Source organism: Plecotus auritus, assembly GCF_963455305.1.
Source record: "Plecotus auritus genome assembly, chromosome: 7".
In the NCBI taxonomy this organism is placed as follows: domain Eukaryota; kingdom Metazoa; phylum Chordata; class Mammalia; order Chiroptera; family Vespertilionidae; genus Plecotus; species Plecotus auritus.
In genome coordinates this window covers 20,377,169-20,403,488 of record NC_137774.1, presented here as the reverse complement: position 1 = coordinate 20,403,488, position 26,320 = coordinate 20,377,169, and the positions used below count along the sequence as shown (strand labels likewise).

Genomic DNA, 26,320 nt, shown 5'->3' with positions numbered 1-26,320 from the left:
AATCAAGTCAAAGATTTGAAATACAAAGAAGCAAAAAACACTCAACCAGAAAAGAAAAAAGAATCCAAAAATATGAAGATAGTGTAAGGAGCCTTTGGGACAACTTCAAGCGTACCAACATCCGAATTATGGGGGTGCCAGAAGAAGAGAGAGAGCAAGATACTGAAACCCTATCAGAAGAAATAATGACCGAAAACTTCCCCCACCTGGTGAAAGAAATAGACTTACAAGTCCAAGAAGCGCAGAGAACCCCAAACAAAAGGAACCCAAAGAGGACCACACCAAGACACATCATAATTAAAATGCCAAGAGCAAAAGACAAAGAGAGAATATTAAAAGCAGCAAGAGAAAAACAGTTAGTTACTTACAAAGGAGTACCCATATGATTGTCAGCTGATTTCTCAACAGAAACTATGCAGGCCAGACGGGAGTGGCAAGAAATATTCAAAGTGATGAATAGCAAGAACCTACAACCAAGATTACTCTACCCAGCAAAGCCATCATTCAGAATTGAAGGTCAGATAAAGAGCTTCACAGATAAGAAAAAGCTAAAGGAGTTCATCATGCCAAACCAGTATTATATGAAATGCTGAAAGGTATTCTTTAAGAAGAGGAAGAAGAAGAAAAAGGTAAAGATAAAAATTATGAAAAATAAATACATATCTATCAACAAGTGAATCTAAGAAATATTCAAAGTGATGAATAGCAAGAACCTACAACCAAGATTACTCTACCCAGCAAAGCTATCATTCAGAATTGAAGGTCAGATAAAGAGCTTCACAGACAAGAAAAAGCTAAAGGAGTTTATCACCGCCAAACCAGTATTATATGAAATGCTGAAAGGTATTCTTTAAGAAGAGGAAGAAGAAGAAAAAGGTAAAGATAAAAATTATGAACAACAAATACGTATCTATCAATAAGTGAATCTAAAAATCAAGTGAATAAAAAATCTGATGAACAGAATAAACTGATGAATATAATAGAATCAGGGGCATAGAAAGGGAGTGGACTGACATTTCTCAGGGGGAAAGCGGTGTGGAGGTGTGCGGGAAGAGACTGGACAAAAATCGTACACCTATGGATGAGGACAGTGGTGGGGTGGTAAGGGCAGAGGGTGAGGTGGGAACCGGGTGGAGGGGAGCTATGGGGGGAAAAAAGAGGAACAATTGTAATAATCTGAACAATAAAGATTTATTAAAAAAGGAGAAAACAACAAACTAAAAAAAAAAGATGTCTAAAAAAAATAGTTTGCAGAGAAAGAGAAAAAAATAAAATAAAATACAACTGTTTGGCAGGTTCTCAAAAGTTAAATATAGAATTTTCATATGACCCAGCAATACCATTTCTTGATATATACCCAACAGAATTAAAAACATATGTACACAAAAACTTGTACATGAGTATTCATAGCAGCATGATTCATAATAGTTAAAAAGTGGAAACAACCCAGATGTTCTTCAGCTGATAAATGGATAAAAATAATGTGATATAGGCATACAATAGAATATTATTTGGCAATAAAAATGAATGAAGTACCAATATATGCTATAACAAAAGTGAACCTCAAAAACATTATGGTAGGTGAAGAAAGCCAGACATAAAATGACGCATACTATATGATAACTTTTGTGTGTAATGTCCAGAATAAGCAAGTTCTGTAAAGAGAGAAAGTCTCTGATTGCCAGGGGCTGGAATATACTAAAAACCACTAAATTGTATACTTTAAAAGGGTGAATTTTATGGTATGTGAATTATAGTTCATAAAATAATGCTTAAGAAAAGTAAAATAGAATCTATTAGCTATAAGACACTAGAACTTAAAAGAATATTTTTAGGAAGTTATAGTCTAATTTTCACTGAGCTCTGATTATAGTTATGGATTTTAAAAGGGTAAGTTTTGGCAAAGAGATGTGAATTAGGAAATTATAAGTGACCATGTAGCTGTATCTCCACTGCCCTTTTTATTTTTTTTTTAAGTGAAATTTGGGGACATTTTAAACTGATATAGGAAACTATTTGCTTGTATTATTAGAGTTTGGCTTTATATTTTTAATTATTTGCACTACTTTTGTAATTGTTATCCTTTTATAAAATGCTCAGTTATCATTCTAATGGATTTCAGACAGTTTTAAATGAGAGTGTACATATATGCATGCTTATGTATTTTTCTTAAGTAAGCTGCCATATCTAGATCTCATTTTATGATGTATAAGTGATTTAGGTAGGTTCTAGAATAATAAAAGCAGTATACATAGATCTCATTTTCTCCTTTATGATTTCCTTTTCTCCTGTTCTCATTCCCACCCCTGACTCTTATTTTCCAAAATATAAATGGGTTTAGAGTGCCATACCTTATTTTTTATTGATTCTTTCAGTATGTATTTATTGAGCACCTACTATGTTTTAAAGCACTGTGCTAAGTTAAAGATACAAACAGATAAAATAATACATCTTAGAGCTACTCTCAGAATAGTTACGGGGGAAGGCATTTAACTCAGATAAGAGAGGTCAGGCAGGAGGACTTCTTTTTACCATCAATAAAATTAGAAGTTTGATCTCTAAAACCAAGTCACATCCATTACACATTTTTAGAGAACTATTGAAAGTAGAACTCCTACTTGGCCCTTAGCACATCCCACAACTACATAAGCACAGAAAAGCAATAGAGATTCATCCCCAAGACAGGTGTATATAAGTCAAAAAAAATTTTTTTAATTAACATGGATACAGTTAGTACAAGTGCAAAGACATTAGGTGAAACTTTGGTTTCTACTTCCTTGACTGCTTAAGACCTTTTAAACCATCAGCTTTTAGAGGCTTTGCTTCCTTTAATATACGTATATATATGAAATCATGAACTTAAAAGGAATTTCTATTTTCATTGGTATTTTTAAAGTAACTTTACCTTGCTTTCCACAGGACTGGTATATACTAGTATGGCCATATTGGTTGTTAAATGTTGAAATATGCCCTTACTGATTGGTAAGGACCCGCCACAGTCCGGTCTCTCCCCCAGGAACTCCAACTCGGCACCTCCTCACAGTCCGACAATTACAAGGTTATCCCCAGGCATAGAAGGAGGCCTTCAGGACCATACTTCTTTACTACTTGTGCATCTATCCTGATTGCTAGTGCCCAGGCCATCCCCATTGTTTAATAGTTTTTAATATTACCCTGACTTTCTGACTGTCCCATAAATCATTACTGTTTTGACAGTGTTTGTGTTCTGCCAGCTAGAGTATCAAATGGCTCTAAGTCACCTGTCATTGCTTATCTGCATAGAACCAAAATCAGAGTTTTATTATTTTCTGAATAAGCCAGAATACCATCAGACTGTAACTCTAAGTTGATGCTTTTTGTCTTTATTTCTCTCAATGCTGATGGTTTGGCCTAAGTTCTGTTTTCTTATTGTTCCTTCTAGTTCGCTTTGCACCTTATAGACCCCCAGATATCTCCCTCAAGCCCCTGCTCTTTGAAGTGCCCAGCATCACTACAGAGTCAGTGTTTGTTGGCCGGGACTGGGTTTTCCATGAAATAGATGCTCAACTTCAAAGTTCAAATGCCAGCGTGAACCAAGGAGTAGTGATTGTGGGAAACATTGGGTTCGGCAAAACCGCCATCATCTCCAGACTTGTGGCCCTCAGCTGCCATGGAACACGGATGAGACAGATCGCCTCAGACAGCCCACATGCCTCCCCCAAACGTAAGTATTCCTTTTTAAAGAACTCCCTGCTTCATTGCTCTGAAATTTTTTTCTAACGTATTTTTATTGTCTCATATCCTTTTATTTTCTAACGAGAGGCCCAATGCATGAAATTTTGTGCACGAGTAGGCCTTCCTCTGGCACCCGGGACCTGGGCTTCCCTCGCAGCCCTGGCTTCATCTGGAAGGACATCCAGTCTAATTAGCATATTATGCTTTTGTTATTATATATCTGCAAATCCTGACTTGTATGTGAGGACCATTAATTCAGAGTTGAGGGAAAGAATATAGTACTCTGCTTACATTTAACCCACATATCCAACAGTTACCTCAGTGTGACTGGGGGGAAAAAAAAAACTTTCAGAAAAATGTATGACTCTTCCCTACTGGCTATCTGGCTAGTCTGTCCTTTGGAGAATAACTATAGCAATTGCCTGTAAGAGCCGTTTGCATTCATCACTGTCAGGTTTGCTCAGCCTGTGCCCAGGTCTCCTTGTTACGTACCAGCACAATCTGTTCATGCCTTCATTTCCTTGCCATTGATGTCAGTATTGCACTGCCTGGGCTTGAACGTCATTGTGCCCTTGAAGGGTTTCTCCTGCTTCCTTGTGAGAAGATGCTAAGATCTCATATATATCCATACTTCTTTCATCCCAGGCAGAGCACAGCTTGGGATGATCACCACCAGGATCTTGTTTACTTATTTTTAGAATACTCATATGGCCCCTAATGCCAGGTACTGTCTGACAGCTTAGTAAGTTTTAATTCATCCAATCCTATCAACTCAGTGAGGTTGGTCCTGTTGTCTTCATTTCATAGATAAGTGATTTGAGGCTCAGAGAGGTTAAGCAAACCTCCCAGGTTTCATAGCCAGTAAATGGTGAAACTAGAATTTAATACTAAGCAGTCTGGTTTCAGAGGCCATTCTCTTACCCATTTTGCTCTCCTTTTTGGTAGAATGCACTCACTTCAGTAAAGGAGATAAAAGGAAATGTTCTTCCTATACACACAGTATGTATAGTCTACCTGGTTTCTGTTAGTTATAAGAGAGACAAAATGGAAAGAAACTATTGGTCTGCTAGTGTAGCTTCGTCTAGTTCACCACAAATTTTCAGAACAGCAGTCACTAGAAATGGTTTGTCTGAGATTATAGTCGTTACAGAGTCTAGCACAGTGCTGAAACTCAACAGGAATTCACTGAACGCCCTCCAAACATCTTGGCTTCCTGTTGAAATTAATTAGCACTCTTATGTCATTAAGTAGGCAGATTGCCATAGGTAAATTTATGGATATCTAACATGTAGAAGAACAGCTAGTGCCTAGAGAGAAAACTGTTTGAATCAAGAGTCCGTTTACCAGGGTATGATAAGAATTTGTATGAAAGAATATTTTCTTAAGAGTAATGTCATGCTTAGTTTCTACATGAAACTTTCTGAGGTTGATTGGCATAGGTCATGTGGGAATCAAGAGCCCAGAGTTTGAGCCCCAACATTCAAATTGACTATACTTTGTAACCTTGATAATTTTACTTTAATTCATTAAACCTCAGTTTTCTCATTTGTAAATGAGAAAGTGGGACTAGAGGATCTTTAAGATTTGTTCCTTTGCTAAAATTCTGTGATTCTAAGAGTATATTCATGGTTAAAAGTAATTTTCCACACCTATCCCAATATTTTCCTTTGTGTGCTTAAGTATCACACCAAACTACCTCTTATCTGAGTAAGCCAAGAGGTTAACTATTTGAGGGTGTCAGGCAGAAAAGCAGATAGCTCATAGTCTCTCTGACTCCTCTATCACTGTTTCAGATAACCGAATGGTAGAATCATGCATGACAGGATAAATGCCAAAGGCAAGAAGAGCTGCTTTCTCAGAAAGCAAAGGTATCTGGGAGTCCCCATACCCCCCATGTCTGGGAGAGCAAGAGTTAATAAAAAACAGCCCCTGTGCTCCCGAAAGTAGAGATTCTTTCAAGATGGTTCATTACGTTATTCTCAATATCCATTGTCTTTATCTCCAGAGAAACTCTAAAAATAATGACCCTCCCATTCATGAGATAAATGTCCGTATGTTGAAACTATAGATTTGGCCTGATAGTTAACTTTCAAACCTTGGAAAGGTGTCAAGGAGGATAAAATATGTGGTTGTATGTTTATCAGAATTATCCAGAGCCAGAAGTTACCTTGAAAAAAATAATTTTTGTTGTAATATTTGATGTCCAAGCTACATTCTGCCTCTACCATCTTAACTGAACCACTAGTCCTTAAGAAGAGTCAAGAATAGGTGACTGATAAAATGCACGCTGTTTTTTTGTTGTTGTTTTTCAGAAGTAATCTGTTACTGTATGAGCTGGCACTGAAATGTTGCTGGCAGTAGCAGAATAAGAATGATGTCTATATAGAGAGTTGGCTTAGTTTTTTACAGACTTTAATTTACATTAAGCTTAGATAAGTTTATTTGAAATCCCACTGGCTTGCCTAACCTCAGTAAGTGATACCAGTGATGTAGTTGTAGTAATGAGAACAAGTGGAAAATTATTGGAGCCCCCAGGTCCCACCTCCCATCTCTGCATCATCTGTCATTCTTCTTCTGGCCCTGCCTCCTCCGCACTGAGCAGCACTGCTGTAGAAGACCTGAGCAGTTTAGTCTGCAGTACTGCATAGCCTGGCTCTGCCTTCCCCCACAGACACTCAGCCCCCAGCCCGCCCCCTCCTTGTCATTTCCCTGGGAAGGTACAGAAAAGCTGTCAAGGCAGGCACTAGCCTGTCATCCTGCTTTCCACCTACACCCCTTCCCAAACCTGACTCCCCCATTAAGCTTCCCCCCCCCCCAATCATCATCCCACCCCTCCAACATACACACACAAAGAGCAAAACATTTTGTGAAAATAGACGTGTTGTGTAATTCAGGCATTATTGTATTAACTACAAGTATCCTCGGTACAGTAGTTAGGGAACCTCTAATACAAGTCTATATTTTCCTATCACTGAAAGTCACAGTGTTAGTTATTATTTGGATTTGACATTTGCCAACAGCTGCCAAATCCCCCAAACAGCTGTTCAGTAAGTAACCACTACCCTGCCTACTCTGCTCATTTCAGAAGTCTGTTTTGCCAGTTCGCTGTGCACACTGGCTTCATATTAACTTTTATTTCTACTGTTCTCTGAATACCAACAGAAAGAAAAGACATGCAGACAAAAAGTAAGGCATATTTAAAAGGAAATAACTAGAAGACAGAAGGTATTCAAACAGTAACTACCCACAAAATCAAATACCAGAAAAATGGGAGTGGTGAGGAGAGGGAATAAACAACAGAAATGATACAGTGACAGTCACTGAACTTAACCTCAGCTGACACTTTTCTTCAAGCATTTTTTCACTGTCATCTCCCACAGCTACCCTCCTCCAATTGCTCAGAACTCTGTCCAGTGACCGGAAAATTTACTCTACCAGTTGAAGGGAAAATAGCTCAGTTAGTTTCACTGGTAAGGAGTTGAATGAGGACTGTCTTCCCTGATTCCTCCTCCTTTACCTTTTGACCGTCAATTAACATCTAGTCATTCTGGGCATTTCATATAAATAGAATTATACAACATATGGTCTTTTGTGACTGGCTTCTCTGAGTAAGTGTGATATTTTCAAGGGTTATCCATATTATAGCATAGATCAGTATCTCATTTGTTTTTATTGTCAACTACTTTGGTACCCATTTTTAAAAGTATGATCTGCATTCATAAATATATTTTGTACTTTTTAGTGTAGGTAAGACATTTTGTAAATTACATGAACAAATTGAATTGTTAAAAAAAACCAGCTATTTTGTTGTAATTCACATATCATACAATTCACCCATTTAAATTGTTCAATTCGGTGTTTTTTTAGTCATAGTCACAGAGTTGTACAACAGTTATCATAATCTAGTATTAGAACATTTTCATCCCCCCCCCCCCCCCGAAAGAAATCCTATGCCCTTTTGTAGTCAATCTCCAGTCTCCCCTTAACTCCCTACCTTCACCCCCTGGTAACCACTAATTTACTTTTTGTCCCTATAGATTCTGTTTTCTGGCCATTTCATATAAATAGAATTATACAATATATAATCTTCTGTAACTGGCTTCTTCTCTGAGTGTAATATTTTCAAGGATTATCCATATTGTAGCATAGATCAGTATCTCATTTGTTTTTATTGTCAAGGAATAGTCCATTGTACAGATATACCACATTTTAACCATTCGTCAGTTGGTGGACATTTAGGTTGTTTCCACTTTTTAGCTGTTATGAGTATTTGTGTACAAGTTTTTGCATGGACCTCTGTTTTTTTTCTCTTGGGTACATACCTAGGAATAGAATTGCTGGATCATACAACAAAGGAAATTTAACCAGTCTGTCTTTACTTCAGAGTTTTATGGTTGTCTGATGCAAACATCTCATCTTTTTTAATCCAGATGTGGATGCCAACAGAGAGCTGCCACTCACACAACCACCTTCAGCCCACTCATCCATTACCAGTGGAAGCTGCCCAGGAACTCCAGAAATGCGCAGGCGGCAGGAGGAGGCTATGCGGAGACTAGCCTCACAGGTACAATAGAATTCCCAGTTTGTGGGCATGCTAGTTCCCTTTTAACATCAAGGGGGCAAAGGTAGGGAAACCCTAGGCAAAGTGAACAGAAATATGTACAGGTATACCATGAGAACATGGAGAAAAGTGTATTTTTCTTTGCTGTTCCTAGAAAAATACTTTATTATTACAGAACCAGAACTTTAGAGTTGGAAAGGAAATAGGTTGGTAAGTAATTTGAGACTCAAAGAAGTTATATGATCAACTTCAGAATTTAACTGATACAAATGGCAGTCATTGTGTAAATTAAATTTTTATGTCCAAATTCCAGATATTCAAAGGTGCCTTTTCTTTATTTGAGATTAGCTTAATCCTATCACAGATTATTCATTTGAAGTAGGAAATGGTCTTTGGAGAGTGAAGGCCTTTGACTTCTAAACAAGCCTGACAAATTTGCTGCCACTCAGTCATTTGATTAGGGCCTTTAATGAGGATTCTGCTTAGTTTTATCCTTTCTTAGGTACAGTATTAAGTCAAAAGCTTTTTATACCCAAGGCTATCCTGACCTCCAGACTTTTCTTTTGTCTATATGATCTACAAACCTCCCCTTTCCTTTCTTCCCTCACAGAAGTAATTTAAAATTCACTTACGGTCTTTAAAAAATTAATACGATTTTCATCAGATCCTATATATTTTGGATAGAATTGTTTTAATAACTAATATAATACTGTATACCAACTCTACAAGTTTAGGGATTTAACATAAAAACTTTAGAAGGAAAAATTGATAATATACAAAAGACATAACTGAAAATAAAATTTCAACAAGTAATTGTAAGAAACAAGAATTAACCAAGGAGAAAGGTTTTACCTGCCTGATGTATTGAGTGTAGACTCATTCTGAACCGTTTCCAGGAAGTTGGAATAATAGTGACCGAGTATGGGTGGCCCTGATGACTTCCTCAAAGCTGTAGGGAATGATCTAACATACATCACTGAACACTGATACAATGGCAGACTGAAGGAAAAAACTAACATTCCCAGATTTGTTTCCTATTTGTATATGTAAGGAAAGTTGTAGATAATGTCAATAGATAATTTGCAGGAAGTACCAAATGTTTTTGACAGATTGTATGTACATATACATACTACGTAACTATTTTGAAGTGTCTAATAAACCTATTTTGCACCACAGTGCAGATTTTATGAAGATGTTGAATGATCTTTCTTCCTGAATTCTGCAAAGGAATCAAGATTTTATATTTGAAATACCAAAGAAATATTTAAAATTAAAAGACAAGTAGCTGTAGAAGGGGCACCACTAGCAATGTTATTTAACCTTTGTTAGATAAAACCTCATTCAGCCAAGAGTACAGATGGTTTTTAATGAAAGCAGCAAAAGAACCCTCTTCCTAAATTTCAGAATTTTTAACTTCTAACTTATTACTTTAGATAAAAGGTAAGTTAACAGCTGGTTTGCTCAGCTGTGTTTTGCTTTTTGAGCTGTGAAATCAATTGAAGTAAAATATGGTGAAAGTTCATATTGATTCAGAGGTTTGATGTTTGCTTTTTATAAAGTGGAGATTTGTATCCATGTGGACATAATCACTGACATTCACTGTTCATTGAGGGGACAAATTAATTGCTGCCTAGTTTTCTCTTTGGGTTCCTTACTTCAGCAATGAGCAGTCTACCTGACGAAAAGAGTTAAGTTTTTTTAGTACAATTTCTCATTTCCAATTCCATATCATTGCTTCACTCACAAGCAATTCCTGTCTTCAGCTTTATATGTCTAGTAACATTTTCTGTATTGTTCAATCTTTGTATGCTTAATGAGAGGGATTTCAGCTATTAAAGTGACATTTCCAGCATTTGTTAAGGAATTGGGATGACCATACCTACAGATTAAGAATCCGTTCAAAACAGAACACTTTAATGGGTAATTCTGAGAGATGATTGAAGAGCTGGAATCCCAATAGTACATTTATGAGTGCTCTTGGGGCAAATTTCAAATGCCTGTAGACACAAAACCAGTGGCTGAAAAAGAAACTATATAGAACCTTGATGATGACCATAATGATGATGGAGAGGAAGAGAAGGAGGAAGGCAATGATGATGGAGACAACTATGCATACTGTGTGCTGAACACCATGCCAGGTGCCTTCCATATATTCAAGCTGAGTCTCCCCTGCCAATTTCATGTTATCTACACAATCTTATCACTTTGTGGGTACTACCAAACCAACAGAATGGTCTAGATTAAAACCACCCTCTGCATTTGTCCTTGAGGCAAAGAGTAAGCTCTGCAAATTCAAGCAGAAATTCCGAGCTTAAAACTCCAGGTTCCAGCCAGCCAACTCACACCCTGGGTGATATTAAGACTCATACATTTTCTTTTCTTTTTAAATCTTTATTGTTGAAAGTATTACATATGTCCCCTTTTTTCCCCCATTGACCCTTTCTAGCCCACCCCTCTCCCCTCCCCAGGCCTTCACTACCCTATTGTCTGTGTCCATGGGTTATGCTTATACTAGAGGCCTGGTGCATGGATTCGTGCACTGGTGGGGGGCATGGCCTGCAGGGATCAGCCTGCTGTGGCAGCGCCACTCATCCTGGTCAGCTGAGTGGTGCTCCCACTGTGGGAGCACACTGGCCACTTGGGGGCAGCTCCTGCGTTGAGCGTCTGCCCCCTGGTGGTCAGTGCACGTCATAGCGACTGGTCGTTCTGGTCATTCTGCCATTCAGTCACTGGGCTTATATAAATAGAGTTGCATGTAAGTTCTTTGGATGATCTCTTCCCCTTCTCCCCCCTACCCCCCCCCCCCCGCCTTCCCTCTGAGATTTGACAGTCTGTTCCATACTTTTTTGTCTCTGAATCTATTTTGTTCCTTAGATTCCACATATGAGTGAGATCATGCAGTACTTGTCTTTCTCTGACTGGCTTATTTCACTTAGCATAATACTCTCCAGGTCCCTCTATGAAGATTTATACATTTTCTCAGTTCTTTGAATTTAAGACCTACATCTAACAAAAAAATCTCACTCCTTTCCTTCTTCCTGTTACCTAATTTTTTTCTTTTTCATATATATATATATAGAGAGAGAGAGAGAGGAAGGGAGAGGGATATAGAGTTGGAAACATCCATGAGAAAGAACCATCAATTGGCTGCCTCCTACACACTCCTTACTGGGGGTTGAGCCCACAACCCGGGCATGTGCCTCGACCTAGAATCAAACCATGAGCTCCTGGTTCATGGGCCGACATTCAACCACTGAGCACCAACCAGATCTGTTATCTAATTTTGATTTTCTTGTCTACAGGTGCTCAGAAAATATGTAATGATAATTCTTAAAACTGAATTATTTTATTTTTATAAGGCTTTTTATAGCATAACTATAATTTAAAATGTGATGACATAAACAAATGTGTTTGGTGGGACTGACATATGGTTTTTCTCTGAATATCTTATTCCTAATACTTTGTTATAAAATCAGACTCCTGTATTGCTCTATGCTGAATAAATATTAGAGAGATTAATGTAAATATTTATTCTCAGGCTTGCTTCCTATTTCTTATAATCCAGAGGGAAAACTCATTTGTATTTATAAATATTAATTGATATATAATTATGATATATGTATACAGTAAAAGTATATTATCAAATTTCTGATCTTAGATAAATCAGGCAATTTCTGAGTTAGTAGATTTTTTTAAAATACATTTTATTGATTTTTTTACAGAGAGGAAGGGAGAGGGATAGAGAGCCAGAAACATCAATGAGAGAGAAACATTGATCAGCTGCCTCCTGCACACCCCCCACTGGGGATGTGCCCGCAACCAAGGTACAACGCCCCTGACCGGAATCGAACCTGGGACCCCTCAGTCCACAGGCCAACGCTCTATCCACTGAGCCAAACCAGTTAGGGCTGCTTTTTCTTTTTAAATATATTTTTATTGATTTCAGAGAGGAAGGTAGAGGGAGAGAGAAATAAAAACATCGATGATGAGAGAGAATCATTGATCATCTGCCTCCTGCACGCCCCACACTGGGGATCGACCTGGTTCATAGGTCGACGCTCAACCACTGAACCATGCTGGCCAGGCTGAGTTGGCAGCTTTTATTTTTACTTGAAAAGTTGAGGGATAATGAAACAAAAAACCATGTTAGAGAAGATAATAATTGTGGCTGTTGCTCTTGCTACTGGTAAACGTGTCTGCATTCTCATCTTTCTTTTGTAGGTAGTTGCCTATCATTATTGTCAAGCAGATAATGCCTACACCTGCCTGGTGCCAGAATTTGTCCACAACGTTGCTGCCCTGCTCTGCCGCTCCCCTCAGCTGGTGGCCTATCGGGAGCAGCTTCTTCGGGAGCCTCACCTACAGAGTATGCTGAGCCTTCGGTCCTGTGTTCAAGACCCCATGGCCTCTTTCCGGAGAGGTGTCCTGGAGCCCCTAGAGAATCTCCACAAAGGTACAGATGAGATGCAAAGAAGATGAAAGGTGGAGGCTTTGGAGCCCAAGTTTACCTGCAGCATATTACAGAAATTATTTTTTTTATCACATTGCCAAAAATAAATGTTCCATAGCTGATATCCCACAGAATACAGTTAACAGATAAAAGATTTTACTTGAAAAATAAAAATTCCTACAGGAAGTGCCACTTCCTTCTTTCTTTATAAATCTTCCCATTATCATTTCCAAATATAGTGCATCTTTGTTGTGGTAAAGATAGTAGAACTTCCAGACCTTTCTGTGAGTTCAAATAAATCAGTAAAATCACGGCTCCAACTTGGTGTTGTGGAGTTTCCACTATGAGAAACCTCCAATCTTTATGCTTGATGCTTTTTATTACTCTACAGTTCAGGTAAATGGAAATGGCATCCATGGTTGCACAACTCACTATATATACACTAAAAATAGCTTAATTGACCACTAAAAGATATAAAGATATTTTTTAAGTGGGAAAAGGGGTGAAATGGAATCCTCCCTCTCATGCCTCTGCCTTTCCTCCTTTTTTCCTCGGCATCTCTAGTGTTGACTATGGCCTAAGTGCAACGTCTCCTCCTTTACCCATCTCTGCCCTATTCCCACCCCATCCCCTTAACAATGTTTTGTCAATTCTGGAAGCCAAAGAAAAAGATTTGAGAAAGCATGAGATTCCTGAGCAATCCTATTTATTCCTGGGAGAATTATTTATCTTTCTTGAGAGTTTTGGAGCTACTCATAGGAAAGAACAAGTGATTATAATTTCCATTCTTCTGGCTGTCATCTTCAGCTATTTCAGCCTTCGTGCTGTTTACTCAACTATCAAAATTTCTCTTTTCCACTCTGATGATCTCTGTGAATATCTCTATACCTATTAGCTTTAGCATACCCTAGGCTTGTTTAAATCTTGAAATTTCTCCCCAAATATATTTAATTATTTTTTGTACATTGAAGTTTCTCAGCCATCAATATGAAGTGAAAGGTCACACTAATATGTTACGACAACTAAAAGGAAGATAATTCACATGTAATATGCAGATTTTCTGAACAAAAATGTTGTCTAATATGAGCCGCCTTTTCACTTTTGATTACTTTCTGTACAATATGCCAATAATGAAATATCATGCACTGGGATTCAGTTCTGACTTTGGTACTTGCCACTATCTCATCTCATGCTGTTTCTATAATTCTTATTTCTCTCAGGTACTTAAGTAGAGTCTTACAATGAGACTAGTAAGGAAGAAAGTTCAAGTATTTGTTAAGTATACATGTGAGGGCAGTGAGGGATCCCTGGCGAATATATATATTTACAAGGGATTAAAAACAAGGATTAAAGGGTTTAGGAAACCTTTCCAAAGACTTGTCAGCTAGAACAGTGGTTCCTAAGAACCAGTCCATTTGAGGTTTTCATTAGTCCATGGCAAAATAAGAAAATAGAAACAGCCTACTTGAAACCTGTATGGTTTTGTGGACAAATGTCACCGCCATAGATTCCATTTAAAAAAAAAAAAAAGAGTCTGGCTGGGGGTGGCTCAGTGGTTGAACATCAACCTATGAAGCAGGAGGTCACGGTTCAGTTCCCAGTCAGGGCACATGCAGGAGGCAGCTGATCAATGATTCTCTCTTATCATTAATATTTTTAAATATATTTTTATTGATTTCAGAGAGGAAGGGAGAGTGAGAGAGAGAGAGAAACATGAATGATGAGAGAGTATCACTGACTGGCTGCCTCCTGCACGGCCCCCACTGGAGATTGAGCCTGCAACCTGGGCATGTGCCCTTGACCATTATCGAACCTGGGACCCTTCAGTCCACAGGCTGATGCTCTATCCACTGAGCCAAACAAGCTAGGGCTTATCATTGATATTTTTATCTCTCTCCCTCTCCCTTCCTCTCTGAAATCAATAAAAATACATTTTTTAAAAAAGAAAAGAAACACCTATAAATATAGATGTAGTTTTGCATATGCATATATGTAAAGTTTAGATAGATTATGTCTCCTACTTTTTTAATGTTAAAATATTGTTTTATTCTGTGAAATAATGGTGATAGTGGATAGTAGTTATACTTTAAATGTTCTTACATTTAAATATGTAAGTAGCAATTTTTAAAATTTTCATTTGTCTGTAAAATCTTTTAAAAGCTACTGGGTTAGAGTAATTTTTAATAACCTACAAAGGTTTGAAAATGAACATGTAGGAACATTCTTATAAAGCTAGTTGCATTTGAAAGACATAGTCTAAAGATCCTCAAAGTCTTACCTTTTAAGTTGATAATTGAAAACTTCATCATTTAGCAAAGAAAAAGGATATTTAGGAATAGTTCTCAGTGTTTTGCAATATTAGTATCATTTGGAAATTCTTTGCCTTTGTTTATCTGAATCCTAAAAAATATATTTTTAGATAAATATGCCATTCTTATTTCTTAACAGGGGAAATATTTTGACACCTAATAGCAACTGTATTAATAGGTGACTTCTAAGTAACTCCTTCAAAAGAAAAGGATCTCAAAAAAAAGTCAAGATTTAGAATAATATAATTATCTTAAGTGAGGCACTTCTTTTTTTTAAGAAATGATATATTGTTTACTCATGGGATGAATAATATCTACTGGTGATTTATGCAAATAAAAATTTAATTTTATTAAGACATTGAATTGTTTTGTTCATTAAAACATCTACATCATAATTTAACGCAAGTTCTTGATCTTTATGCTCGAGAATGTGTTTGAACTGTTTTTCCCAAAGAAAATCTCAACGAGTGCATTATCATCAGACCCTTTTCTCCACTTAAAAATCATGGCTTTCTTATGAAGGAGCCTGGTGAAGTTAAAGGAAGTGTAATTGAAGCAGTGGAGACAGTGGTGTTGCTGGTAAATTTTTAACAACCAGCTGCACGAGGAGGGCTTGTAACAATTGCCAGTTTCCATTGTGTAAATAAATATTCCCACCTTGCCTATTTTAGGGTGCCAGCTCTTGAAAATATTACAGTGTATTCTCCTGAACCAGTCAGGATGGCTCCAGTGCACCACTGGGTGGGGTCAGGTGATGGTGTTCAGTAACAAGGGATAGGTCTATTATATCTGCCCAGCAGAATGCAACTAGAAAATTCCTCTATGTAAATTAAAGGCACAATTACACTTAAGAGAGCCAACGTCCTCAAAGCCAAGAACATAAGAGCCTCCAGCTGTGCAGGTAAATCCCAATTAGTGCCAAGCAACTCCTCTCTTCCTTAATGCTTTGTACTCCCCAAAGGAATAATGTGCTTTCTCAGACTCCATCATATAGAATGCTGTTTCATTAATGTTCATTGTTAATAGTAAGAGCTAGGATCCTAGTTCATTTCTCTTCCTAAAATGTCACCAGATGAAAGTAATAGTAAAAACTTGTCATAATTTGAAAACTGACTTCTAGTACTTAGGATATTGAAATTAAATTCCTTTATATAATAAAGCTTGTACTTTAGGGGGGAAATATAAAGTCTTATTAATCATGCAGAAAAATGTACATCTTTTCAAATGTGAAACCAAAATATGTAGACTTTCATTTGGTCTTGACTCTTTTAAAGGCTAACAGAGACAATCTTGTACACAAATCCGTAGAGCTTTCCTTTTACCCCCAGCTCCATCTTTTTCCTCCTCGATAGAACCTGTTTCCCACTTCAGGCATCCAGTGACTTCTTTCTCTCTTCCCCTGCTTTCTTCCCTTCAGAATATGTAAGGTCCTATTACTGTAACTAGTAACCTTTACTTGTTACTCAACTCATTTGTACTAAAATGTTGATTCAACCTGGGGATTTTTAATTGTTCAATGTAGTAAATCAGTAAGCATTTTATGAGAGTAGAAGCCTGAAATTTTACCAAGCCTTCTTCTACAGCATAGCCCTAAGGATAAACTGATTTTGTCAATTTAAGATAGAATAGAGTTCAGGAGGGAACTGAACACAAGCATGGCAGACTTCATGTGACTTCTCATCCCCTGGGAAGATCACAGAAGAGTCTAATCCCACTGGAGCTATTTTAGGGATAGTCTAGGAGGCTGTTAGTTCTATAAGAGTTTGTGATCCAACCTGCCTAGTTAAAATCTGTCTATCGGTTGGGATTCCTTTTCTCTGTTCCCCCATCCCTTCCTTCTCACTACACATTCACATGTAGTCCTTTATACTGCTTTGGACTTCAAATTAAACCTCCTTTTTTTAATTCCCAAAGGAACATGAATTACCATGTGCAGATAGTCATAAATGTAATGCTCAGACTATCTCACATCTGATAATATGGCGGAAATGATGATGATAATACATATATTTAATATATATGTGACAAAAGCTTTTACGCTTGATGAAAAAATGAATTCACTATATGAATTATTTTCTTTATAATAAATTATGTACCCTGAGCACTTAGTAAACAAATGAAAGACCTTTTATTAGTATTTTTTGCCCCAACCAGATATCTAATCAAAGACCCATAAAGAACTCACTTATTCACTTGGTAATTATTAAGTAATTTGTTTCTTTCTACCTCAGAGAGAAAAATTCCAGATGAAGATTTCATCATCTTAATTGATGGATTAAATGAAGCAGAATTTCACAAACCGGATTATGGGGATACAATTGTATCATTTCTGAGTAAAATGATTGGAAAATTTCCTTCCTGGCTCAAACTAATTGTAACAGTTAGGACCAGTTTACAGGTATGTGTTTGCTTTGGAACATAAATTATTTCCCTTAGAGAGTGCTTAAACTGACAAAGTTCTAGGTCCTTGTTCCTTTAGTGATGAGTTTTACTAAACCCCTACCATGTTCTAGAGCCCTAGCAAGGATAATTCTCTAAGGGCCTATTTTGAGAGTAAGACATAAGATTTAGAGAGTACATTCTCTATATATGACTCTCTTATCTCAGATTCTCATTCCTATTGCTCTGGGTAAGTTTTGATAAAGTGTCCTTCAAAATAGCATGAAAAGAAAGTGTCCATTTTTCTAGACATTGTCCTGAGGACAAACAGCAATGCAAATAGAGTTCCTAACACTCTAATTTACTGCTTGACTTTTGTTTTATATTTTTTATCATTTAATGCCATGCTGAAGTTGGTACAATCTATAATCTAGAGTCAGATTTTCTAGTTCGTCCCTCTGCTTCTACTTGAACAACTTTTCTATAGCATGATGGTGGACTTGTATGTGCCTTCGTCTAAGAACTATTAGCAATATTAAGGTTTGAGGTTAAATTTACTACAACTGCGAGATAAGGTTTATTTTTAATTACCTTCCCTGCTCATTCACTGATCACTTAATGGCCCGGACGAAGGACTAGGAATGTGGAACTGAGCCTATAAAGACATATGGTTGAAGAATAAATGACCCCACCTTCTCTGCCATTCTCATTGTAGCTGAGTTGGTATCTCCCATTCTTTACTTACTCACACTTGGTTTGCAACAGGATTTCTCAACATTTTTCCCCTAACAAGCTGTCTTTTTTATAAACATTAAAATATTTTGATGAACACTAAAACCTTATATATTATACACCTATTGCAGATCCTTGAATAACGTTTTGTTCAGTGTTATTTCACTATAACACTGATGAGATGCCATATGAACTTAACTTTTGTTTATATCAATTAGTGTATGATAAAATTGGTTTCGTTATATGTTGTTTCACTTAAAGCTATAGAACCTATTGATGAAGTTAAGTGAGGATTTACTGTATTTTGATGCAACCCCCTCATAACAATTGCTAATGCACAGAAAGTAGTCTTGCTTCCCTCCTTTTTCCTCCTCCCAGGCACTTAGTACCATTTCTGTATACTAACCAATTAGCTTTACTTCCCTCTTTGATCAAAAAGTATACTTCTAATCCTGGCTACCATCTTGTTGATGTTTATTATTAATCTCAAAGTAATTTGAATTAAAGGATATGAATGAATCAACATAAATGCATCTTTACAAATAAAAATTACATAATCTACCATTATCGGTCAGTAACTTGATTGTTAAAGATGAAGGATGAATAGAAGAAACTTCTAGGAACACAATCTCTGATTAATTTTATTAAATCTATGCTTAGGAGATGTTATCCTCATTTATATTTTTATATAATGCCATGTGTAATCTCAAAAGACTTTTTCAGTATGACTTTCAGCTATGCCAAAGAACAGGAAAAGTATTATGCATATTAATATACAAAGTCCAAATTTCAGTGTCTTTATAGACTTCCCAGATACTTCATTTACTTCAAGAATTTTAAAAAATTATTTTCATTCAGCTCTGACAGTGAAATAATTTATAGGTGTTAAACAACGAGCCCTAAGTTCTTCAGGTGTGTCAGGCATTTGCTACGAGCTAAGGATACAACAATGAACAAGACAGATAATTTCCCTGCCCTCATAAAGCGTATGTTCTTGTGAGGAACACAAACAATAAACAAGTAAAAAATTATATATACATGTTAAAATTATAGGTAGTATTAGTGCTACAAAGACAAAATAGTATAAAGGGATAAAAGGGGGTGATAGTTATTTTAGATAGGACAGATAGGAAAGGCCTCTTCAAGGTGCCTTGTAGAGTGATCAGATCTGATTTACCTTTTTAAAAGATTTCTTTGGCTGCTGGCTGTGTAGATAATAAAATGTAGGAGATCAAGAATGGAAGCAGAAATACAGGTGAAAGATGATGGTGGCTTAGATTTAAGATGATGATGGAGACCCTGTAAAGTCATATTTGGACAAAATTTTGAAGAATCAAAAGGATTTTGTGGGTTAAATGTGGATGTGAGCAAGAGAGAAGATTTGGGTGTGAATCATGGGGTTTTGGTGAGCAAGTGGGTAAATGCTGGAAAGGAGAAAGATCATAGATACCGCCTACAATTTGGTTGTAGGGTTTGTGATGATACCATTTATTGACATGGGAAGGTTTTGTGGAGGGGGCAAAATTCAGCAGTTCTGATTTAGTCACATTAGGTTTGTGTATGAAACATCTAAGTGTAAATGTTTAATAGACAGAAATAAAAGAGGAGAGCTCAAGGGAGATGACTAAGCTGGAAATACAAAGTTAGGCATTATCTGCATAGAGATAATAATTTAGAACTATGGAACCAAATTAACTGTCCTAGGGAGTGAGTGGCTGGATAAAAGAATGGAGACCTGAGCCCGGGAGGACTGAGAAATGAAAGGAACCAGCAAAAATTCCTGGGTAGGAGTTGCCAGTGTGCTAAGAGGAAAGTTAAGGGAACATGCTATAAGGTAGCAAGCTGCAGAAGTGACTCAAGAGAACGGTGTGATCCCCTGTGTCAAATACTGCTGCCGAGAGGTTGAGGAAGATGAAAACTGCAGCTTTGATTATTGGATTTGGCAAGGTGACGATTATTGATAATCTTAACCATTTCAGTCAGGTGATGGTATGGAAACCTTATTGCAACAAATGGAGGAGAGAATGGAAAAGGAAGAATTAGATACAGTACATAGAGAAAACTTTTATGTGAAATTTTACTAAAACATGGGAACTGAGATATAGGATTGTAGCTAAGGAAATTACGGGGTCTGTGTGATCCAGTAGCATAGAAGAAATGGATGGCAGGAAAGAGAGTGGATACTTACAGGAGCAAAGTCTGTAAGCAGATGACAAAAGATGAAATCCAGAGCATGAGTTACCACAAAGCCCTATCACCTCTCCCCAATATAATGTCCAAGCTAATCACCAAGGCACCACACTTTCCACTATTAGAAATATTATATGGGCTAAGGCATCTTCAAAAGGTCTGTATTAAAATGCATCATTTTATTTGGAAGGTTAGAAAACCACATTTTTATATGGCATTCTTTGAGTCCTTGTGCATTTCTTACTTTGACATTATGCCATAGTTTACACTGAGAAAAAAAAAAGTTATATGGTACTCTATTTTCTGTTTATTTTAGAAGTGTTATTTAGAATATTGACCATTAAATCACTCCTAAAGTATCCTTTATGAGGAACCATAAAATTATCTTAAGTCTCAATATTAGGAAGAATGTTCCTTCTGTGCAACTAATTTGTTTTAATCTATGCATACTAATACTTGGTTATGTTTTCTTCAGCCACTCAGAAATTCAGAATAAATTTTTAACCCCATAGTTTATCATAAGAATTAGGGGAAACTGAAGGTCTTTCTGTCTATCTCTCTCCATCTGTTTTAGGAAATTACCAAGCTGCTGCCTTTTCATAGGATTTTTTTGGATCGACTAGAAGAGAATGAAGCCATAGACCAGGACCTGCAGGCTTACATCCTACACCGGATACACAGCAGCTCAGAGATCCAGAATAACATTTCACTTAATGGCAAAATGGACAATACTACGTTTGGCAAACTCAGTTCTCATCTCAAGACCCTCAGTCAAGGGTCCTATTTATACCTGAAACTCACATTTGACCTCATAGAGAAAGGCTATCTAGTGTTAAAGAGCTCTAGCTACAAAGTAGTTCCTGTTTCGCTCTCTGAGGTTTATTTGCTCCAGTGCAATATGAAGTTTCCAACCCAGTCTTCCTTTGACCGGGTGATGCCTCTCCTGAATGTTGCAGTGGCCTCTCTCCACCCACTGACTGATGAACATATCTTCCAGGCCATCAATGCTGGTAGCATTGAAGGCACACTAGAATGGGAGGACTTTCAGCAGAGAATGGAAAACCTCTCCATGTTTCTAATCAAGCGCAGAGACATGACTCGTATGTTTGTACATCCTTCTTTTCGAGAATGGCTTATCTGGAGAGAAGAAGGAGAGAAAACCAAATTTCTCTGTGATCCCAGGTAAGCCATAGATCTGTAATAAGCAATTCTGAACCTATTTTGTTTTTACTGCAGGGAACATGGGTATTGAAAGCAATGAGAAGTGTTCTCCATTGAACATTTCACATAAAGGAAATATCTGTTTCTTCTCAAGACAAGGTTGTAGTGAGATTAACTAATTTATTTTCTCACATTGTTATCTCCTTGAGATTCAAAATCCGCATAGATATGTAGAATGCTCCTGTATATTCCTGTATTTTTCCTAAATAATATTCTGGGTTCACACTGGTGATCCCAGGCTATAATTAATTTAGCCATTTAACAGACTTCTTCAGTTTTCTTCAGATATGAAGAAAGAATTGATATATTATCCATCTCTTTGACTTAGAGCAGAATCACTTTAAAAAACGGTGATTGCCCTTTTAAAAGCCATACCATTGTTAAAAGTCACCAATGACTAATCTCATCAAAGCCCAGCCAGTACTAAGATTTATACTGGAAAATTGAATCTTAAATCTCATAGCTGAAAAAGACTGGTGACCAACTGAAGAGATCAGTTGGTCTAGCCACTTTACCTTTAGATAAATAAGGTGCCATTATTCCCATTGTACTATAAAAGGCCTTAAAAATTCTGAATCACTTGTCCAACACAAGTTAATAGGTGGGAGAAAGGAGGAGGGACTAGAAGAGGGATGGCAAATACATGGTATGTACCACCACTCCCCTGTCCTTCAGCCATGGCAGATAGCACTGATTCACCCCAGCACTCTTTCCTGATGGACTTGACCCTGACTTAAAAATCTTCCTCAGCTCAACAAACCAGACTAAATATGAAACTGTTTCCCGTTCTCTTGGGCAGAACCAGATCTCTATCTTCCTAGGGGTGTGTTCTTTCTACTTCTCCACATTACCTTTTTCAAAGAATTATTCCTTTAATTAAGTTGGTGTTTTCAAAAGCAGGTCTACCCTGATTTCCTGGAAACAAAGACACCAACAACATAGGTGGCAAATGCAGAGTTTATTCTGCCTCAAAAGTATCGGCCAAATTTGACTATGAGGTTTTATTACTCTCTTGGCGTGTTCATCACCCGGCCTTATTAGAGACAACTGCTTGTGAGCATGCTGCTCAGCCCACTTCAGGCTGATTCATTAGAAAATTAGTTCCGGACTCTGATGACGATATCAAGCCAGACAGTAGATTTCCTGGTATTTACCCTCAAAGGGAAACTTAAAGAAACAAACTAGTGGAAAGAACATGAACTTTTGAGTCAGATTACCTGCCTAGAAATCTTACCTCTTCTAGGAACTGTGGCCTTTGGAAAGTTGCATGCTTCTTATATAGTTTTCTTATTTACATAAAAGGGATAATAATTCCTAAAGTTGTTGAGAATTAAGTGAGGTCATGTAGTAAGTATAATGCCTAGAATAGTACATAGTACATACAGAGTGTTTAGGAAATGTCCTTTTTCCTTCCTTCTCTTTGCAGTAAATGGACCCTTCAGGTCCACTTTAACTCAATCCTATGATTAATTAGATAGGTAGCAACAGTCTTCTACTATTAGCATTTTGGGGCACAAGCTTTAAACAAACAAACAAAAATTGTATGACATTCCCAAGAGGATTTTATTATAAACCCCACGAGTACTGCTACTGATGCTTAACACATAAGAGTTGGCAACCACATATTTAAGAAAAAGAGACCAATCTAGAATTGGTCTCTTTAACTTATAAACACTTTGAAATCAGTTTCCAGAGAAACTTTGCCAGCTGATATATCTCAGAGGATTGAAAGCTGAGGTTCACAGTAGCCAGACTACCACAGAATTAGCAGTGTCCTTACAACAAATGAAACCTTCAGGGGCTTCCAAAGGAGAAAATGTGGTATTTATGTAGCCATATCATGGTTTTACAGTCTTCTCAACGTTGTTTATTAACTAGGAGCATTTCAGCAACAGGCTGATACACTGAGACAAGACGAGCAAACACTTCTAACTTCAAATGTTGTGTATAGGCACACCTCAGAGATATTGCAGGCTCCGTTTCAGACCACCACAATAAAGCAAGTCATAAACTTTCTGTTGGTGAAGAGTCTTTCCTTTAATTTGTTAAAAAATGCAGCATCAGTGGAGCTCAATAACATGAAACACAGTAAAACAAGGTGTACCTGTAGTCTGTTGCCTGGTGATTGAGTAATGCTCAGGGCTGCTAAGGTATCATCATATATCACTTAATGGCAGAGAATAAAATAGTAGGACCAAGAGTTATCATAAAAGCTTCCTTACATTTCATTTCAGTTGGAATTCAGTCTTCTACCCAGCACTGTCTGGCACCAGCTTTGTTACTAAAGTATTGATCTCAGAGTTTGAGGCCCCCTGGGTCAATGAGATGGAAATTCACTAAGAATTTAATGCTATTGGCAAAGCCCAAGGTGGCCTTTCAAAGAAACTGGCTGTAATTGCTTTCCATTTCAGGCAAGTCTGATTAGTAGGGCTCTCTCCAAGCAGGGTTTGTCTTTGTGACCTTCTGCTTCTACTTCCTATACATATTTCCCCCTCTGTTCTCTACCTTCTTTCCAGTTTCTCTCTGTAGCATCTAATGTATCTCAGTAGACCAGGGGAGACCAACTTGATGCCTCTAAAATTACACTAGATAGGTCAGTACCTAACATACATATCTCTGTGTAAGGAGAACTTTCAGAAGCAAGGGAACATCTCTTTCTGCTAGTCCATTTTCCTGGACTTTTCAGCACTCACTTGTTCACCCTGAACTTGTTGACCTTATTAGGGCATTAGACACAGATAAGAATATTCCACTGAAGCCAAAAGTAGTTGATCTTCATTAGAAATAGGCCACCAGAGAGCTACTTCTGCTAAACTGAAGAGTCAGTAATCTGAGGATGGTGCTGGAAAGAGGAAATAGCAGAAGCAGAAGTCAGTGTTGCAGTTGAGACAGTTTCTTCATTTTAAGTATCAGACTTTCTGTTGTTCCAGAATCAGGGCAGAGAATTGATGCCCCAGAGAAATTACCTAATGTTGCATAGACATATAACTGTCACAGAGAGAGATGAGTTAAAGATGTCTTTTCTTGACTTGTTAACAAGGTGTAGGGTATTTATATGTGTGTGTTTATATGTGTTTATCAAACCAAGTAAAGTAGCACTCAAAAATCTTTTATTCAAAACTTGTAAGATTTTGGATTTGCATTCTACATAAAAGTATACCTTTTGAATCCCTCACAAACCTGAGACTTCACCACATTATTCTGCCTTTTATTTCCTACTATTCATCACTGTCATACTCTGAAATTAATCTGTCCTATGATTTTATTCCCTTAGGCACTGAGATATCAGATTAACTCACTAATCTAGTAAACTAATTTCTGCTATTATGCTAATAAGAGGGAAGTAGAAAATCCATTTGAAGCAACTTATGCATTTTAAGTAAGGCTTTTGAGAGAAGTCACCAGCCTTATGCCTAACCTACTAGTGACTTTGCTAGGTGAAATTTTAGGCTGATAGAGTAGACAGTTGGGTCCTCCAGCCTAGTGGTGCTGTCTAGTTTTTAAAGCCTTATGGTGCTGCTTAATATTTCTCCATAACTTTAGACTATCCCTGAATGAATCCCCACTCTATTTTTCTGTTTCCTTTCCTCACTATCTCTATTTTCATAGTATCTGGTCTCACCTTCCCTAGGATCAGCTTGCAGATCAACATATATGTATAAATGGGAATATATATGTAAGATTTTAATACAGAAATTAGAAAATGCAGCTGCCTCATTTTCTCTTTAATTCTCAGCTGCCTTATTTTTAACTGTTTGAATAAAACACATAAAGCTTGTTGTGAACATTTTTTAATGAGTACTGAGCTGCTACAACCTAAGATTGTGAATTGGAAACCTAATTTGGGGGTGTCCTGATTTCCTCGAACTAAGAGAAGCAACTTTTATGGTGGGTGAAAAAAGGAAAAGGCTATACAAATCCTGTTTATACCTATGAGGATAGTTGAGTACTTACTTGATTCTTTGTGAACAGAGTTGATATAAGTGGTCTATTGAGATTTTTTTCTAATTATTTGGGGCCTGTTAGTCAGTGAATATACCTTGGAGAACTGGTGCTTCAGATCCATGCCACAAAGCAGAGTGTCAGAGAAGAAGCAGCTTATCTAAGGAAAAAAGAGGGCAGTCTTCCTATAAAGGAAAACTCTGTTCCAGGACCTGGACAGTCTGGCTTTTTGTAGAATACGTAGGTCTGAAATGACCACAAAATGGTGAATTTCAGGGTTATGGTGATTTTGTTTGTTTGGTTTTTTTAATCCAAACATGAGCCTCCAGGCCAGATGACATTTAACCTTCCCCCACTGAAGCACAAACCCTCAAGTTAGACCATGGGTTCCGCTTTCTAAAAGCATTAGGAAAGAATTCAGCAAAGTGATTGGTCATGGGAAGAAAAAAGGAACTCCAGGAACTAAATCAACCCTTAGGAGGTTTGGAAGAGTTAAAGCAAAGAGAAGGGAAGTATACCAAACATCCTTACTAGCACTTAACCATTAGTAAATGATCTTACCTGCTGAAAATATTAACTGTCTGATCTCTGTGCTGGGTTTAGATCTGCTTCATTTCTAATTCTTTTCTACCACTAAAGGGAAATCACTATTCAAATGTCATGATTTAGATGTGTGGTTTCCAATAGAGATTTCATTAATCTGTAATATTATTAGGGATTTGTCTAATTTAACAATAAATATTTTTTCTTATTAGCTATGTTTCTAACTCCCTATTAGCATCAAGAGTAAATTTGAGAGTATTACTCTAGTGACCATAGTTG

General features: G+C 37.2%; 1 protein-coding gene across 12 annotated transcripts in view; it reads left to right on the top strand.

Moving 5' to 3' along the window:
* TANC2 (tetratricopeptide repeat, ankyrin repeat and coiled-coil containing 2) overlaps positions 1-26,320 on the top strand; it is a gene marked incomplete at its 3' end in the record, with an annotated part of 285,235 nt that overhangs the window by 202,538 nt on the left and 56,377 nt on the right. For all 12 annotated transcript variants that reach the window (XM_080677202.1, XM_080677201.1, XM_080677198.1 and 9 more), the window contains 5 exons: positions 3,422-3,703; positions 8,145-8,278; positions 12,497-12,728; positions 17,266-17,432; positions 20,910-21,517. In XM_080677202.1, the coding sequence (XP_080533328.1) occupies positions 3,422-3,703; positions 8,145-8,278; positions 12,497-12,728; positions 17,266-17,432; positions 20,910-21,517 (1,423 nt within the window). The remainder of the gene's footprint in view (positions 1-3,421; positions 3,704-8,144; positions 8,279-12,496; positions 12,729-17,265; positions 17,433-20,909; positions 21,518-26,320) is intronic.